Source organism: Microcaecilia unicolor, chromosome 3 (assembly GCF_901765095.1).
Source record: "Microcaecilia unicolor chromosome 3, aMicUni1.1, whole genome shotgun sequence".
NCBI lineage: Eukaryota > Metazoa > Chordata > Amphibia > Gymnophiona > Siphonopidae > Microcaecilia > Microcaecilia unicolor.
Window position 1 is genome coordinate 85,276,048 of NC_044033.1, and position 19,012 is coordinate 85,295,059.

Sequence of the window (19,012 nt, forward strand, 5' to 3'; positions counted from 1 at the left end):
CTGAATCCAGCCTACAATGTATAGAAAATGGAAGAGGTGCCTCTTTATTTAGCTAAAGAAGAATGAAAACTTTGCGACACTACATAGGAGAGGCGAAGTCAGTGAGACAGACACACATACACAAACACACACACACACTACACACTGTTTCCATGCTCCTGAGTCTACCCTTATGGAGCTTCATATCATCAGGGGAGGAGGCTAGTTTTGCAGGGAAAGTACCAGGGGTATTAAAAAAACCCCTATTCTCATGTGAAATTCTTGTCTTTGGCTCCTTGTCTCCCCGGCAAATGACCTGAATGTGAGGGGAGAGCCCATCCAGCCCAAGGACACTAGCCATCTAAGCCCAAGCAAACAGAGGAGATAGAGATGCCTCACTGCACTACTCAGGACAATCTGTGAGTAGAAACCTAGGAGTATCTAGCAGTGACAGCAGCCACTTAAGCTCTGTGCTGTGATTGGGACAGTAGGAATGGGGAACTTGATACACCTACTCCTGGAGCCAAGGAGTAAAGGAGAAGCTGGGTATAGCTGTATTTCCAGCAGCGTAACCAGGACCACCTATTATCTACACCATTTCCTGGAACAGCTGCAGAGGTTGAAGAAATGAGAACCACTTACAGGTTCCCTAGCAACATTGCACATCCAACCAAGACCAAACTAGCTAAAGCACTGCTTAGGAGCTTCAGAATTCCTGAGTCTCTCAACACCTCTAACTTCTAAGACTGAAAGTCATAATCTTCTTTTAAACATACTTGAACTATTTGCTACATTGTTATTAGGGAAGGCTAAGGTGAGAATATTGACATATTTTTGAGAAGGAGAACAAGAGACTTTGTAATACTGTTTACATTCTGCCTCTACCATAGTTATTCAAAGTTGTTACATCACAAGAGGATTGTGAAAGATTGCAAGAGGATCTCATGAGACTGAGAGCCTGGGCATCCAAATGGCAAATGGCATTTAATGTGAGGAAGTGAAAAGTGATGTACATAGGAAAGAGGAACCCAAACTATAGCTACGTGATGCAAGGTTCCACATTAAGAGTCAACACTTAGGAAATGGATCTGCAGCTCCTCAGTACCTCTCCACTCTCATCTCTCCCTACACTCCTCCCTGGGAACTCCATTCAATGGGTAAATCTCTCTTATCTGTACCCTTCTCCTCAGAGCCGGTCTTAGGCAGAGGCGACCAAGACGGCCGCATAGGGCCCTGCACCTAAGGGGGCCCCGCGCGGTGTGCCTCAACTCTGCCTTGCTCATGCCTCCGCTCCGACCTCCGCCGCTGTTCGCCTTAGTTGCCTGAGATGATCCCCATTCCCGCGGCTCAGCCGCTCCGCTCCCGCCACCACCGGCACGGCGCCCACCCCCGGCTTGGGCCCGCTGAGCCCGCCATCAGCTCCAGCGTCCCTGGACCCCGGCGACTAACTGAGTGATGCCAGCGAGCCAGCCCAGGCAGCGATGGCCCCGCCCCCGACAGCGACGACAGATAGCTGCAGCGCAATGGCTCACCTCCAGGTTCCAGCTTCCCGCTCAATGTCCCGCCTTCTGATGTATTTCCTGTTTCCAGACGCGAGGGTGGGAGTCACTGAGCAGGAAAAGCTGGAGCCTGGTCGGAGGTGGTGAGGACGTGGGGTGAGCCATCGTTGCTGACGCCAACAGTTGTGCACTTATGCCAAATCGGAAATCGAAATCGGATTCCATGCAGGCAGGAGATCAGGAGAAGTGTCTCTCTCATCTAATGACACTTGCGGATGGTGCAAGGGTTGGAAATGTCTGCCTCCCTGAGAGGAATTTGGCCTAACAACATTAGTTGCTGGAGAAGCTGAGCAAGTAAGATCTTCTGGTTTGGAAGAGGCTGTTTCTAACATATCTGGGTTATTTTCACATAGATCTGCAGATATTTCTCCTGATAAAAATTTGGATGGTAATAGCAGATTTAGCTAAAACACTGCTTCCAGTAATTAATGATATGACACCTCGAATTAATCATTTGGAAGCTAGATTGCAATCACAGGAAGAAAAGGTTACTAAGCTAAAATCTGAGAATGGAAATCATGAAGTAGCAAAATCTGATATAAAGTAGGTACAATCAGTTCAAACTATTTTAGTAACTGATGTGGCTACTTGCCTCTCTGGTTTGATGGGTTACAGAGTAATAGGGGAATTTGAAAGTATTGGATCTTTTCTTAATATTTTTCCTTTATTCTCCTTTGTTATGAGAATTGGAACTACTAATTGTAGTGGACTTGAACTGAATAATTTCTGGGGAGGGGAGGTTTCATGATAGCATTGTGCTTATTATTTCAATCAGTTTTTTGTACAAGTTTAGCTTCATTTGTCTTTATTTGAAATTTTATAAATAAAAAACATTTCTAAAAATGGAATAATCTTATCAATGGGGTGGAGCTAGGGTGGGGGCAGAGCTAGGGTGGGGCGGGGCTAGGACGGGGCCCCACCAAATTGGTCTGCATAGGGCCCCGCACGTGCTAAGACTGGCCCTGCTTCTCCTCCACCACTAATTCCAGACTCCGTTCCTTTTATCTTGCTGCACCATATGCCTGGAATAGACTTCCTGAGCAGGTATGTCAAGCTCCATCTCTGACCGTCTTCAAATCTAGGCTAAAAGCCAACCTTTTTGATGCTGCTTTTAACTTCTAACCCTTACTCACTTGTTCAGTACCCTTATTTTATCATCCCCACCTTAGTAATTCCCTTATCTCTTATTTGTCCTGTTTGCCTGTCCTAATTAGATGGTAAGCTCTGTCGAGCAGGGACTGTCTCTTCATGTTCAAGTGTACAGCGCTATAGAAATGATAAGTAGTAGTAGTAGTAGGTATCATTGTTGATGACATGTTGAAACTCTTTGCTCAATGTGCAGCGGCAGCTAAGAATGCAAATAGGATATTAGGAATTATTAGGAAAGGAATGGAGAACAAAACTGAGAATATTATAATGCCTTTGTATTGCTCCATAGTGCAACTGCACCTCGAATACTGTGTGCAATTCTGGTCATCGCATCTCAAAAAAGATATAGCTGAATTAGAAAAGGCACAGAGAAGAGGATGGGACAACTTCCTTATGGGGAAGGACTAAAGATTCTAGTGCTCTTTAGCTTAGAGAAGAGACAGCTGAGGGGAGATGTGATATAGGTCTATAAAATACTGAGTGGGGTGGAACGAGTAGACGTGAATCGCTTGTTTAATCTTTCTAAAAATGCAGGGGCTTGGGGGCACAAAATGAAGCTGCTAAGTAGTAAATGTAAAATAAGTCAGAGAAAATATTTCTTTATGCAATGTGTAATTAAACTCTGGTATTCGTTGCCAAAGAATGTGGTTAAATCAGCTAGCTTAGCAGGATTTTTAAAAGTTTGGACCATTTCCTAATGGAAAAGTCCATAAGCCATTTTTAAGATGGACTTGGGAAAAATCCACTGCTTATTTCTAGGAAAAGCATCATAAAATCTGTTTTACTCCTTTGAGATCTTGCCCAGATACTTGGACCTGGATTGGCACTGTTGGAAATAAGATACTGGGCTTGATGGACCTTTGGTCTATCCCTGTATGGCAATACTTATGTTCTTACAGTTACTGCCTCTGCAACTGTTATTATCCCAAATCATTTATTGAAGAGACTAAGTAAATCAGTTGGTACAGAATACCAGTCCTGGAGTGGTCTGCCTTACTGACTGTAGGGAGAGTGCAGCATGTGTGGAACAACTGCTTACGGCCTCCTGGCATCTGTCAGTCCCGACTCTGTTCCCAAACCAATAAATTTGTCATGTAAGCAGTTCACTCATAGAGATAGGACCCGAAGTGGTGAACTGGATTAGGAACTGGTTGACGGACAGAAGCCAGAGGGTGGCGGTGAATGGAATTCGCTCGGAGGAGGGAAAGGTGAGTAGTGGTGTGCCTCAAGGATCAGTGCTGGTGTTAGAAGAAATGATTTATTTTGGGGAAAATAGCTCTAGAGCAACTCGCCTCTCTAATGGGACCGATTCTGTTCAATATATTTGTGAGTGACATTGCCGAAGGGTTAGAAGGTAAAGTTTGCCTATTTGCGGATGATACTAAGATCTGTAACAGAGTGGACACCCGGGAGGGAGTGGAAAACATGAAAAAGGATCTGAGGAAGCTAGAAGAATGGTCTAAGGTTTGGCCATTAAAATTTAATGCGAAGAAATGCAAAGTGATGCACTTAGGGAATAGAAATCCTCAGGAGACGTATGTGTTAGGCGGGGAGAATCTGATAGTTACGGACAGGGAGAGGGATCTTGGGGTGATAGTATCTGAGGATCTGAAGGCGACGAAACAGTGTGACAAGGCGGTGGCCGTAGATAGAAGGTTGTTAGGCTGTATAGAGAGAGGTGTGACCAGCAGAAGAAAGGAGGTGTTGATGCCCCTGTATAAGTCGTTGGTGAGGCCCCACCTAGAGTATATTGTTCAGTTTTGGAGGCCGTACCTTGCGAAGGATGTAAAAAGAATTGAAGCGGTACAAAGAAAAGCTATGAGAATGGTAAGGGATTTGCGTTACAAGACGTATGAGCAGAGACTTGATGACCTGAACATGTATACTCTGGAAGAAAGGAGAAACAGGGGTGATATGATACAGACGTTCAAATATTTGAAAAGTATTAATCTGCAAACGAACCTTTTCCGGAGGTGCGAAGGCGGTAGAACGAGAGGACATGAAATGAGATTGAAGGGGGGCAGACTCAAGAAAAATGTCAGGAAGTATTTTTTCATGGAGAGAGTAGTGGATGCTTGGAATGCCCTCCCGCAGGAGGTGGTGGAAATGAAAACAGCAACAGAATTCAAACACGTGTGGGATAAACATAAAGGAATCCTGTTCAGAAGGAATGGATCCTAAGGAGCTTAGCTGAGATTGGGTGGCAGAGCCGGTGGCGGGAGGCGGGGATAGTGCTAGGCAGACTTACACGGTCTGTGCCAGAGCCGGTGGTGGGAGGCGGGGCTGGTGGTTGGGAGGCGGGGATAGTGCTGGGCAGACTTACACGGTCTGTGCCAGAGCCGGTGGTGGGAGGCGGGGCAGACTTACACGGTCTGTGCCCTGAAAAGGACAGGTACAAATCAAGGTAAGGTATACACAAAAAGTAGCACATATGAGTTTATCTTGTAGGGCAGACTGGATGGACCATGCAGGTCTTTTTCTGCCGTCATTTACTATGTTACTATGTAAGTGGGCAAACACAAGGGGCCACCCTTATAACTGTATATCATGTTCCCTACTTCTACAGTTTCTCTTCTTTGGAAAAGGTTCATAATATCTTTCAGGTATTTGAACATCTGTATCATATCTACATTGGCCCTTCTAATTTGCAAAGATAATGATTCATAATGATTTTCACTATTTAAGTCCTGGAAAACATTGGACAGTCAATTATAAATTTCACAGTCTGCACTCAAACAGACTCAAATTTCTAGGATCATACACAAATCTCTGTGGCAATAGAACATTTCTTATGTCCCTCCCATCCAAGAATGGCAGAAATCAGTGAGAAGAACAGTTCACCAACAGTACGTCACATAAGCAACAATTCCCAGTACGTATTAAAACAAATGGAAAGGGTCATTAGTAGAATGGTAAGCTGGAAATGCCTACAAGACAAATTATTAGACACATGTTATGTGTTCCCAACTTTGCAGTTACATTATACATTTATTTTGGTGGGAGTTTGATGTTTTGTTAAGTTTCCCAGTAAAAACTGGGCATTTTATAAGGCCACGGTGTGAATGGTCAATGTTAGTTTATGACCTTGGTGCAAATGGAACGACAGAACCTCAGCAGCAGTTCAACAGGACATGATTCAGCATGGTGGGCCCATTTTATTGCGTTCATTTGCATAGCTTTGCTATGTCATCACATCTGTTAACACATGGTAGCCAGAGCTGGATTAAGGCCTACGCAAACTAGGGATGTGCCTCAGGCACAAAAGTTTAGGGGTCCCTGTCAGATGTGCTCAGGATTCAGGACGCTAGGATTGCCAAATGTCAGGATTCTAAAAATTAGGATTCTAAAAATGTGTACACTATCTGTTTCAAAGCCAGAAGGATGGCTGTGTGGATATTTTCCAAAGTTTAGCCCACTACAGCTCTTCATCATGCTCCCCCCCCCCCCCCCCCTCTCCAGTACAGAAGCTGTGGTAGAATCCAGCCAGTGAGAAGGCTTCTAGTCACAGGAAGGAGGGGCTGTGCTGCAAGGGCTGTGGGGAAACTTGAGCCCTGCACAGGGTCTTTGGAGATAACTAGTGGAACCAATCAGTGTTTTGGAACTGGGGGTAGGAGGGGAGGGGAGGGGAGGAGATTGTTGAAAAGGAGTAGGACTGAAGAATAGAAACTGTGAAGGGTCTACTGTCAGCTGAGGAAAAGGACTTTCAATAGAGAGTGAAAATGACTTGCCCAGTTTTCCTGGTACTCAGTCCCCCAATGCAGAGCTGCCATGTTACCCAGCTCCATGAGGGAGACATTTTGGCCCGTCCTGTTTTTGAACTTATATCCCAAGTCAGTGTTCGATTTGTAGTCTGATACAACCAATTGAAATCAGCACTTCAGGTCCCATAATGTACCAGGATAGTGTTGGATAAATCCAGGACTGGCTCCAGTGGCGTTCCTAGGCTGGCTGACACCCGGGGCGGATCGTCGATGCGCCCCCCCCCCCCCCCGGGTGCATTTTTACCTGCTAGGGGGGTGCCACGCGCCTGTCGGCTCTGAGTCCGCTCGTTCCCTGCTGCTCCCTCTGCCCCGGAACAGGAAGTAACCTGTTCCGCACAGAAGGAGCAGCAGGGAGGGAATGAGCGGATTTGGCCAACAGGCATGGGGCACCCTCCCAGCCCCCCTTGGTACGCCACTGACTGGCTCACAAAGAGACACACACAGGCTGCAGCCGGCAGACAGAGACAGAGCAACAGAAACTGCAAGCAAGGAAAGGAGTAATCAAACTCCACGCAAGCACAGAGCTAACAGCTCAGCACCCGCCCAAAACACGCACCAACACTACCGCAGGCCACTTTTACCGTGGCTTAGTAAAAGGACCCCTAAGTGACTTGCCCGGAGTCACAAGGAGCTGCAGTAGGGAAAAATATAAATAAATAATATACCTTTAATGGCATGATTAATCGTAATTAAAATATTCATCAAAATGCAACCCTAATTGGTGTTCTCTGTCTGAATTACATACAAATTTAGACATAACAATGTTCCCTGTATCATAAGATTCACAACTACAGTGTTTGATTCAAGAGCTTTCAACTGAATTGAAGAACAAATCCAGATGTCTCAATTTTGTTACAGAAATGCCAGTGGAAGGTGGGGTTTTATTTGTCTCTTTCCATTAAAATCACAAATCCTTTCCATGTATTGTAGACATCTACACAACTCTTAACTTGTTCTGAGAGCCTAAACATTTGAGGAACACATACCCAGATATTCAAAGGTCTTCTCAGCAGTATCACCATCTGGAGTAATCCTGCAAAACAGGGTGGAATATGCAAAATGAATTATTTCCAGCACGACAGATGAGTTCAGTATTTACTTTTTGCCAGTTTTGCTATACAAGGTATGCATTCTGCTTTCTTTACCATTCAACGGTTCAAGAACTAGACAATAATTTCAATACTTCTGTATTTTCTAGTGCAGGGAGCGAGACCAGTGGTAATCGTTATCGCCAGGCTACTCCCAGAGCCCCTACGAAGGTGGTAAGGGATCCCCCAGGAAATGGGTGCGCCAATGCCTTGACTTAGCACAGGGCCATTTTCTTCCAGAAAAAAAATACCTTTTACTGACAGCGGTAAAAGGGGGCATCGGTGTGCAGCAAATTCACATGCTAATGCTACCGCTGGGCCCCTTTTACCACCATTTGGTAAAAGGACACCTAAGTGTCCTAAGACAATGAACAGGAAAAAAATCCTTTAGATACCACATTACTAATTTCTTCATTAAAAGTAAGATGAGACGCCACAATAACTCGGGGACGCCCAAATCTTGACATTTAGGTCGTCCCTAGAGATGGTCGTCCTTAGACTTGGTCGTTTCTGATTTTCAGCAATAATGGAAACTAAGGATGCCCATCTCAGAAACGACCAAATGCAAGCCATTTGGTCATGGGAGGAGACAGCATTCGTAGTGCACTGGTCCCCCTGACATGCCAGGACACCAACCGGGCACCCTAGGGGGCACTACAGTGGACTTCAGAAAAAGCTCCCAGGTACATAGCTCCCTTACCTTGTGTGCTGAGCCCCCCAAAACCTCCCCAAAACCCACTACCTACCACTGTACACCACTACCATAGCCCTTACAGGTGAAGGTACAGTGGGTACAGTGGGTTTGTGGTGGGTTTTGGAGGGCTCACATTTACCACCACAAGTGTAACAGGTAGGGGGAGATGGGCCTGGGTCCGCCTGCCTGAAGTGCACTGCACTCGCTAAAACTGCTCCAGGGACCTGCATACTGCTGTCATGGAGCTGGGTATGATATTTGAGGCTGGCATAGAGGCTGGCAAAAAATATTTAAACATTTTTTTTTAGGGTGGGAGGGGGTTAGTGACCACTGGGGGAGTAAGGGGAGGTCATCCCCGATTCCCTCCAATGGTCATCTGGTCAGTTCGGGCACCTTTTTGTGGCTTGGTCATAAGAAAAAAAGGACCAAGTAAAGTCGCCCAAGTGCTCGTCAGGGATGCCCTTTTTTCTCGATTATGGGTCGAGGACGTCCATGTGCTAGGCACGTCCAAGACTCGCCTTCGCTACGGTTCCGACACGCCCCCCGGGAACTTTGGTTGTCCCCGCGATGGAAAGCAGTTGGGGACGCCCAAAATCGGCTTTCGATTATGCCGATTTGAGCGACCCTGGGAGAAGGACGCCCATCTCCCGATTTGTGTCAAAGATGGGCGTCCTTCTCTTTTGAAAATAAGCCTGATAGTATTTTATAATGCATTTCCTAGAGTTGGGCACTTTCTACCAACAACTTCCCCCCTTGCCCCCAAGTCCTTCTTGGAATTTTATGTTTGTATACTCCTCTTCAGTCACTTGTGCCCATTTTTGTGTGCTGTTCTCAAATGGTAATGGTGTATACTGTTGAATGTATTCCTGATAATGGTTTCCTATCAATCCTTTATCTATTTTCAAGGAGCCACAATTTATCCAAGTCTATCTTGCATAAGGTACTTGGATTCTGTCTTAACCAGGAGTATAGCCAGCCCTCCAGTTTTGGGGGCACTTGTGTGAGAGGACCCGGCATCGGTGGCTGAAGGCACATGCCAACTTCTGCCTTAAGGAAGCAGCGTGAGGAAGAGGGCAGCTACAAAACTGTATTTATTTGGCAGGCAGGGCTTTAGCATCCCCACCAGCAAAGTTAAAGGGGTGCTGTAGTTCTGGAGGGGGACTGAGCCCAAACTGGGGAGCTCAGTCCCCCAAGGCCCCCCCCCCCATGGCTACACCACTGGTCTTAACAAACCCTCTATGTGTTCTGTTTTAATGTGAACTTTTATTATTTATGTACGTATTTTCCCAGCTAGCTAAGGTGGATCTCTTATTTCTATTCATTTTGGTGGAATATAAATCATTAGATTAGATTAGAAATTAACCAGGATACTTCAACTATGAATCATGCAAGAGGTGAAACTCTTGAGGCAACCCTGGCAGCAGATGCTTCATGTGCAAAAGCTGTCAACTGATGTAATGCAAATGGAAAAATGGATATAATTATGTACAATTTAATTTCATAACATTTTTCTAGACTCATCAGATTTTATAGACCGTAGAATGAATGTCATAGCAAAAGAAATGATGCCTCAAGAAGAGGTTTACCTGACATGAGGAGACCCTTGGAAAGGAGGAACAAGCTGGTCATCTCGTCGGGAATTTGGACCAAGAGGTAGAGAAGTATCTTCCAGGCTAGTGTCTGGTGATGACCTCACTGAGTTGGGAATGGGTGGGATTAATGCTCCTGACAGAGATTTACGTTTCTTCTCAGCACTGCAACGCACGTACTGTAAGGACTTTTGCACCTGCAAGAAGAAGTGATAAGCCAAGAAGAGGGGTTACACTGTAAGTCTGTGCACAGCCCAACCCAAAATAACCAACAGCACTATAGCACCTTGGCCACAACCTACCACAGTATCAGTTCACTTGCCAAATCCATGATATTGTTTGCAGTGTGGACCTTAGCAGTTCCAAATGGGGTCTGCACCAAAAAATATTTGGGGGGATTTTTTTTTTGGGTGGGGGGGTATTAATTTTTTATCAAAGAAAAAAATAAAAGTAAATGAAGGGCCCTCACTTCACTGAAAAAACCCCAGTAATGCCATTTAGAGAATGAAAACTGTCCTATCCCCCCGATCTTACCCAATGCCCTTATACCCTTCCTGAATGCCATCCAGGGGTTCTCCATAGTTGCAATGGGGCAAGAATGATCCCCAGTTGCTCCTGCTCCACTGGCTATCATTTTGTAAAAGTGCTAGGCAGCCCTAAGGTCACCACTTTGATGTACAGCTATATCACAGTACTAGTCATACAACCCGTGGCGCTGGCCTCAGGGTCAGGCACGATCATTCCAAAAATGGGACCTACTGGACAGAAACAACTAGGGATCACTACTCCTCCATTTTCACTGCAGGGACCCCAAGGAAGGGGTAACTGGCATCTAGTCAGAGTGAAGATGGGGGAAATCAATTTTTAATTCAAGTGGCACTTCAAGTTTTATGAGACTACCATGTAAAAATACATAGATGTCTATGTTGGCTTTCATTGTCAACAGAGACTCCATTTCTAAGCATACATTTCCTCAAGCTCCAAAGAAAACTCAAAATAGAATTCTAGTTTTCACAAAGTTACCTCCTTGGGTGCAGGAGTTTGCTCTCCACTCACAGGACGGTGACTACTATCCTCTGCAGGCCTCTGCTCCTTCTCTGTAGATCTGCTGGCTCCTGGGGTGGGGCTTCTTTGAATAGGGGGCATGGGCTTCGGGGCATTCAGCAGCCTCTGAGAGGCAGATCTTGGGACAGCAGGCTTTAGAATGATGCCAGTGCAACCACTGGATTCAGATGGGGCTGTAGTGAAGAAATAAAAAGTCTTTAAGGGAAAACCACGCTGCAGTATTGAGCTGCGGAGTCAGATCGTATAATGCTAAAATAGTAATTCAACAGTCAGTTTGTTTTTTAAGTGAAATTTAATGTTAGTAAAGGTACAATTCACAAATCAGGTGCAGCATGGGAAGATGTAGGAGAAGATTCCTTGCGCTGGTATCTTTTCCTCCCAGTTCTTTAACCGGCATACTATGCAAAAATTGAAATGATCAGTCCCTCTCGCCATCACTGGTGGCAGTGGTGGTGGCCCTATGTCCCCTGAACAGCAGTATCATTCTCTCTCTCTCTCTCTCCCCACATCCCATCCAGTATTTCCTCTGTCTCCCCTCATGCAGCAGCATTCATTCCCCCGTCTTTCTTTCCCTTCCCAGTAGCATGCCCACTCTCTCTACCCCCTATCCAAAATCCTCCTTCCCTCCATACACTGTACAACACAATTTCTCCCTCTACCCAAGCCCCTTCCCTGCATCTCCTCTCTGTCCCCCTGTCCAAAATAGCCCCCTCTCTCATCTTAATGTGCAGTATCTGTTTCTCTCTTTTTTTTTTCTCACACACACTACCTTACTCTCTCCCTTCAACACTCAATATTACCTCAAGGTAGGTAGCACTTCTGTGCACCTAAGTTCACTAGTGAACTGGATAGAGATCTCTCATCCTCTTTCCCTCTCTCACTTTGCACTGTTTCCCATTCACCTCCACCCCCACCCCCTACACCACACACACACACACACACACACACATATACACACACACACCTTCCTGAGCAGTAGTGGGTGGCCCTCTCTGTCTCTTTAGCAGCTGGTAGAATGGACTTTACCAGTTGTCTGCAGCCTCATCGTCTCGTTAGCGGTTGATAGAAGGGGATCCACCAACTGCCCTGGGCTTCTTTTTCACTTCAGCAGCTGGCAGAATGGGCTCCATCAGCTGCACCCAACCTCATCTTCACTTCAGTATCTGGTGGGATAACTTTTGCCAGCTGCCCCAGTTTTCCTAGTGGAATGGACTTTAGTAGACACCTTGTGCCAACAACACAAGCATTGTCAAAATGGGTAGACCAATGTTTCTTGTCTGCTGCTGATTTCATAATGCCTGAGCTGAGATCACAAGCCAAACAGTGCCAGCCTGCGGGTTCTGAAAAGCTTTTTTGGACCTTAGAATTCTATCATAATGATGATCAAGTGTTGTCCAGTCCTGCAGAGTTTCTTTCATTTCATGGCTTCCTTGCCTACAACAGACTAGACAGGTTCACTTCCACTCCATACTATTAAACCCCCTTCAAGATTCATCAGGTAAGAGGAGAATAAAGAATCACAGCGCTGGGTTGGGACCGGTGATCACTGCATACCTTGAGTGGTGCCAGCCATCAAAACAGAGAAGCGCACGTCGTGTAAAGAGTAGTTACTTACCTGTAACAGGTGTTCTCCGAAGACAGCAGGCTGCATATTCTCACAAGTGGGTGACGCCACGTCGGCCCCGGAGGATTTTAAAGCAAAATCTAAAAATCTCTTCTACGGCGTTCCGTCGCGCGAGCAAACGCACTGCGCATGTGCGCACACCTCTTCCCGCTCGCCGTGCGGACACGCCCCTCAGTTAAATCCAAAAGATGGAGGAGACAACTCCAAAAGGGGAAGGTGGGAGGGTTTGTGAGAATATGCAGCCTGCTGTCTTCGGAGAACACCTGTTACAGGTAAGTAACTACTCTTTCTCCAAAGACAAGCAGGCTGATATTCTCACAAGTGGGGTATCCCTAGCTTCCAGGCTTACACAACACAACAAACAGTGGTCAATTGAGTCTCGCAACGGCGAGGCCAGAATAAAATTGACCTGAAAAGAAGAAATATCTAAATGAGTGTAGCCTGGAACAGAACAAAAATGGGCTTAGGAGGGTTGGAGTTGGATTCTAAACCCCAAAGAAGTTCTGCAGCCCCGACTGCCCAAACCGACTGACGAGTCGGCTATTGCTGAAGGCAGTAGTAAGATGAAAATGTGTGGACTGATGACCACGCCGCAGCTTTGCAGATCTCTTCAATAGTGACTGATCTTAGATGAGCCACCGACTCAGCCATGGCTCTAATTTTGTGAGCCGTGACATGGCCTTCTAGAGTCAGTCCAGCTTGGACAAAAATGAAGGAGATGCACTCTGCTAGCCAAGAAGAAATTATGCAGTTTCCGACAGCAACTGGCATTAAAAGAAATAAACAACTGGGCGGACTGTCCGAGGGAGCTCGTCTGCTCCACGCAAAAAGTGCGGAGCTTGCTTTCGCCAGGGCTTGTAAGATGAGGGAGAAAGAATGTTGGCAAGACAACTGACTGGATCAGCTGGTACTCTGATACCAGCGCCAGTAAGAACTTTGTCTGCATGCAGAGAACTACTCTGTTAAGATGAGAAGTAAGGTAAGGCGCTTGAGCTACTAGAGACCGAAGCTCACCGACCTTACGAGTTGAAGGAACAGCCACTAAGGAAAACGACCTTCCAGGTCCAATACTTCAGATGGCAGGAATCCAGTGGCCCGAATTGAGCTTGCAGCAGCTGGATGAAAACGACATTGGGACCCCAAGATACTGGATAAGGAGTGATAGGAACTCTGACCGAAGCATAAAAGCCAACTGTCAAAATTATTGTGGGTGCTAAGCCCAACAGAAATAATCTCCCCTAGACACATACAAGGAATTCTCTCAATATTGGGGGAGAAATAAACCTCTCGTGACGTGGACAGCTAAAGGCTGACCTTTCACACGTTGATGATAAGCTCTATTGCACAAAGATGAATACTGACAGAGTTGGTCTTGAGACCAGACTCAGACAGGTGTAGAAAGAACTCAAGCAAGGTCTGTATAAGACAAGATGCAGGATCTAGGGCCTTGCTGTCACACTAGATGGCAAACCTCTTCCATGAAAAAGAATAACACCTCTTTGTGAAATCTTTTCTGAAAGCAAGCAAGAGTCGGGAGACACTCTGGAAAACTCAACGAAACCCCACTCTCAACATCCAGACCGTGTGAGCCAGAGATTGGAGGTTGGGATGTAGAAGTGCCCCCTCGTTCTGCGTAATGAGAGCTGGAAAACATTCCAACTCCAGAAGAAGAGGGAATCCTATTTGACGCAGCTAGAAAAGAGCAATCAGAATCATGGCTCCACAATCTTGCTTGAGAATCAGCAAAGTCTTTTCCACCAGATGTATGGGAGGATACGCATACAGAAAACCTGTCTCCCAAAGAAGGAGAAAGGCATCCGATGGTAGCCTGCCGTGAACCTGCAGCCTGGAACAGAACTGAGGGACTTTGCGATTGGACTAAGTAGCAAAAAGATCCACTGAGGGGTCTTTCGAACTAAAGGCATGCTCAACTGTAGCATTATCCTGCTCAGCCTGTCGGCCAGACTGCTGTTTACGCCAATTAGATAAGTGGCTTGGAGAAAACATGCCGCATTGCGGGCCCACCGCTACATCTGCATGGCATCCTGACTCAGAGGGCAAGATCCAGTACTCCTTTGTTATCGAGTACATCACAACCCGATTGTTTGTTGAATTAAAATAATTTGGTTGGATAGCCAGGAGGGATGCAACCTTCGTCAGCAGCTTTTGACTGAGTAAGATGCCTCAGAATCAAAATAGAGAGAATTAACCACCTCTGAGGTGAATACCGAAGACTGGCGAACAGTTGGGTTACATCCTCTAGATACCCTAAACTTGATACCACTGGGAAGCTAGGATGCACTGAGCGGATGTCATGTGCAAAAGTGCCATGGGAGTTACATGAACTGTGGAAGCCATGTGTCTAGAAGTCTCAATATGTACTGTGCTGTAATCTGTTGAGACGGGCAATCATCGTGTTAAGGGAACACATGCACTCCCAGTCCATGAAGATACGCTGCAACAACAGCCAGGCACTAGGAAAAAAACATACTCTGGATGGAAAGAGAGTATAAGTATCCTGTAAATCCAGAGAGCATAACCAATCGTTTTCCTGAAGTATGGGAAGAAGGATGCCCAGGGAAAGCATGCTGAACCAAATCTCTTTAGGCCCCTTATGTCTATGATGGGACGCAACCCACAAGGAAAGACCTGGAATAGAATCTCAACCCTTCTTGCCCTGGTGGAACGGGCTCGACTGCATTGGCGCTGAGAAAAGCAGAGAGTTCCTCTGCAAGTACTCACTTTTGATGGAAGCTAAAGGATTAAGCTTCCAATGAACAATGTGGAGGGTTTGATTCCAGATTGAGAATGTATCCTAACCGGACTAGTTGAAAAAACCCACCGGTTGGAGGATAAAAGAAGTCACCTTTGGTGGAGAAAATTTAAACTTCCCCCCCGACAGGCAGATTGGCCGGTACGGACATTTTTTTTTTTTTTTTTAGTGGCTATACTGAATTGGAGCCAGTCAAAAACCCCTCTGGTTCCTGGGGAATAGCTGCAGGGGCCTGATTAGGTGCACGCCGCTGACTAGAACGAGCGTGCTGAGGCATAGCCCGAACCGGCTGTCGAGAAGTAGGAGTATAGGTACGACCCCTTAAGGCACAAGGAAAACTACTCCTCTCTCTAAAGAACTTCCAAGATGAGGAAGTGTATGCACAGCATATCTACAGTTTTCTGCTGAGTCTCCTCCTCCAGGAGAGAGGCACACAGTCATGAGAGTCTGCGCATCACTGTACCTAGAGCAGAAATCTAGGTGTTACATTACAAGTGTCGAAAATGCCCTTGGACAGGAACCTGCGACACACCGTGTGCTACCTGACCACTTGGTGAAAAGGTCTAGCCTACTGCGGTGGGAATGCTCATAAAGATCTGACAAGACTTGATTTGGGATGCGATCATGCCAGCCTGGTACGCCATTCTCCAAAAGAGGCTAAGGATGTATGCTCTGGCCCCGGGGGCGCCGAAGTAAGTTCTTAGAACTCCTATCTGTTCTGAGTGCAGAAGACTCAGGTGAAGATAGTAGTCCAGGACCTCTAGCATCTGGGCATTGGGATTCACAATCTCCACTGTAATGTCAGATGACCATCATTGAACTGAACTAACTACTCAAACAGAGCAGCTCAGATCCAAACACGTCCGATATGGAGGCTACTATGGGTCGAGAAGTTACCCCAGTAGGGTGCGAACACCCATGCCAGAGGCAGCATCGGTGAAGGAGACCAGGTGAAAAGCTAGATGCCGCAGGAGGCGGTAGCACCCATGGCATCCAATGGTACCCATGGTCCCGAAGCCAAGGACAAAGTCTGGAAATGCAAGAGAATCGAAACCAGACTGCTAGACCATGGCACCGACGGTACCGATGATACACATGGTACCGATGGACCCCGGTACCAATGGTACCCATGGTACTTGGTACCGATGATAGTCATGATATCTGGTATCGATGGTAGCCATGATACCTGGTACCGATGGTAGCCATGACATGTGGTACCGATGGTACCCATGATATCCGGCACCAACAGCACCGACGGTACCAATGGTACACATGGCACCGACGGTGCTCATGACACCTGGTACCAATGGCACCCATGGCACCGATGGTACCTGGTCATGATATCTGGTATCGATGGTACTCATGTGCCGACGGCATCCATGATACCTGATACCCATGTATCCACGGTACCGACGATACCTGATACTATGGTACCGATGGTACTCATGATACTCGGTACCGATGGGCGATGATACCTGGTACCGATAGTCGATGGTGCCCATGATACCTGGTGCCGATGGTGCCCATGATACCCGGTACCGACAGCACCCATGGCACCGATGACACTCGGCATCGACGGCACCCATGGTACCGATGATACCCGGTGCCGACGGGACCCATGGTACCGATGATACCCGGTACCGACGGGACCCATGACACTGACCATGGTACCAATGTTCTTGGTATCGATACTCCTCGGTACCGACGCACCGATGATATTCGGTATCGACAGTACCCATGGCACCGATGATACTCGGTACCGACGGCACCCATGGCACCGATGATACCCGGTACCGACAGCACCCATGGCACCGATGACACTTGGCATCGACGGCACCCATGGTACCGATGATACCCGGTGCCGACGGGACACATGGTACCGATGATACCCGGTACCGACGGGACCCATGACACCGACCATGGTACCAATGTTCCTGGTATCGATACTCCTCGGTACCGACGGTACCCATGACACCTGGCACCGATGGTATCCACGGCACCGATGATATCTGGTACCGATGTACCGGTGCATCGACGTCCAATGCCAGGATACCTCCATAACAGAGGGAGCAACGCTCTCGGCACCGACTGATGTCTGAAGCCCGGATACCTCCATAACCGAGGGAGCAAAGCTCTGGGCATCTCCTTTGGGCATCCCTGGCAGAGTAGAATACGTCTCGTCTTTGAGACACTACTTGCGCTTCACAGGGAGATGATCCGGCCCAAGACACATCCGCCGATGCGCCCGAATGACCTGCCAAGCAGGAGGCGCCGAGGCAGGTGGAGACCTATTCGATGCATAACTATACCCAGCGTGCATCGGTCTCTGTCGGACTCCAGAATGATCTCCTTTGGGCATCCCTGGCAGAGTAGAATACGTCTCGTCTTTGAGACACTACTTGCGCTTCACAGGGAGATGATCCGGCCCAAGACACATCCTCCGATGCGCCCGAATGACCTGCATAGCAGGAGGCGCCGAGGCGGGTGGAGACTCACTTCAAAGGTTACACCACTGATATTGTGTCACCAGGTTGCCCATTCAGTGGCTGACCAGGAATGCACCTGCTTAGGTTCCTGGTTTTTCCTGTGACATACACCTTCACCACTTGTGGGGCTTAAAGACAGTGGTGCGCTGGAGCAGGCTCTCACAGCTCTGGAAAGCCATTTGTAAAGTTTTAATAAATGGATCCTAAAAATGTGGGCTTGTTTAGTTTGCTGGCGAGAGAGAGCCCACAGATAACAATATGCCAGCACTTTTATAAGAAAAAAGAAAAAGAGAAGCTTATATGCTTTGTTTTCCTTTCAGGCACAGCCACTTGTGACTCTGGCAACTACTTAACTTTTCCTTGCCCCAGGTACAAAAAAGTACCTGTATATATAAGCCACAATGAGCCTGCCATGAAAGGATCAAATGAAAAAATAAAGAACACCCAAAAAGGGTAAAATAAAAAAAGAGATTTTACTCCGAGGACCTGAAGAAAACACGAAGCACTAACGAACTCCGTGTCTCCTCAGACGCGGAAAAAGAAAAACTGAGGGGCGTGTCCGCACGGCGAGCGGGAAGAGGTGTGCGCACATGCGCAGTGCGTTTGCTCGCGCGACGGAACGCCGTAGAAGAGATTTTTAGATTTTGCTTTAAAATCCTCCGGGGCCGATGTGGCGTCACCCACTTGTGAGAATATCAGCCTGCTTGTCTTTGGAGAACTAAACTTTAATTATCCCGAGAACGCTAGATCCTGACAAACCACGCCCGTTCAACATAACGCTACCTTCGCAAGATTGAGACTACGCAACTCTTAAGGAGGACAAGGTTGCTACGTAAATACGAGGGTCCGGGAGAATTACTGCTACTACTATTTAGCATTTCTATAGCGCTACAAGGCATACGCAGCGCTGCACAAACATAGAAGAAAGACAGTCCCTGCTCAAAGAGCTTACAATCTAATAGACAAAAAATAAAGTAAGCAAATCAAATACAGCAACAATCTTCTTCTAAATACTACTGAAATGATACCATAATGAACACCAACAAACTGCTCCTTACAATCTACTCCTTATCCATGATCCACCTAACAATGACCACCACTATCGCAGAAATCAACAATATACCCAGACTAATCAATAACCGAATACTGACCACATCACACCAAACCAACATAAACCAAAACAAAGGAAAAGAACCAACAAGCATACAATCTCAACAAAATGATAAGAAAGATCATAAAAAACCC

At 46.7% G+C, this 19,012-nt stretch overlaps 1 protein-coding gene across 5 annotated transcripts in view; it reads right to left on the reverse strand.

Moving 5' to 3' along the window:
- The window catches only part of TOGARAM2 (TOG array regulator of axonemal microtubules 2), a 161,589-nt gene that overhangs the window by 73,939 nt on the left and 68,638 nt on the right, over positions 1-19,012 (reverse strand). For all 5 annotated transcript variants that reach the window (XM_030196134.1, XM_030196133.1, XM_030196129.1 and 2 more), the window contains 3 exons: positions 10,843-11,057; positions 9,817-10,016; positions 7,435-7,481 (listed from right to left, as the gene is read on the reverse strand). In XM_030196134.1, the coding sequence (XP_030051994.1) occupies positions 7,435-7,481; positions 9,817-10,016; positions 10,843-11,057 (462 nt within the window). The remainder of the gene's footprint in view (positions 1-7,434; positions 7,482-9,816; positions 10,017-10,842; positions 11,058-19,012) is intronic.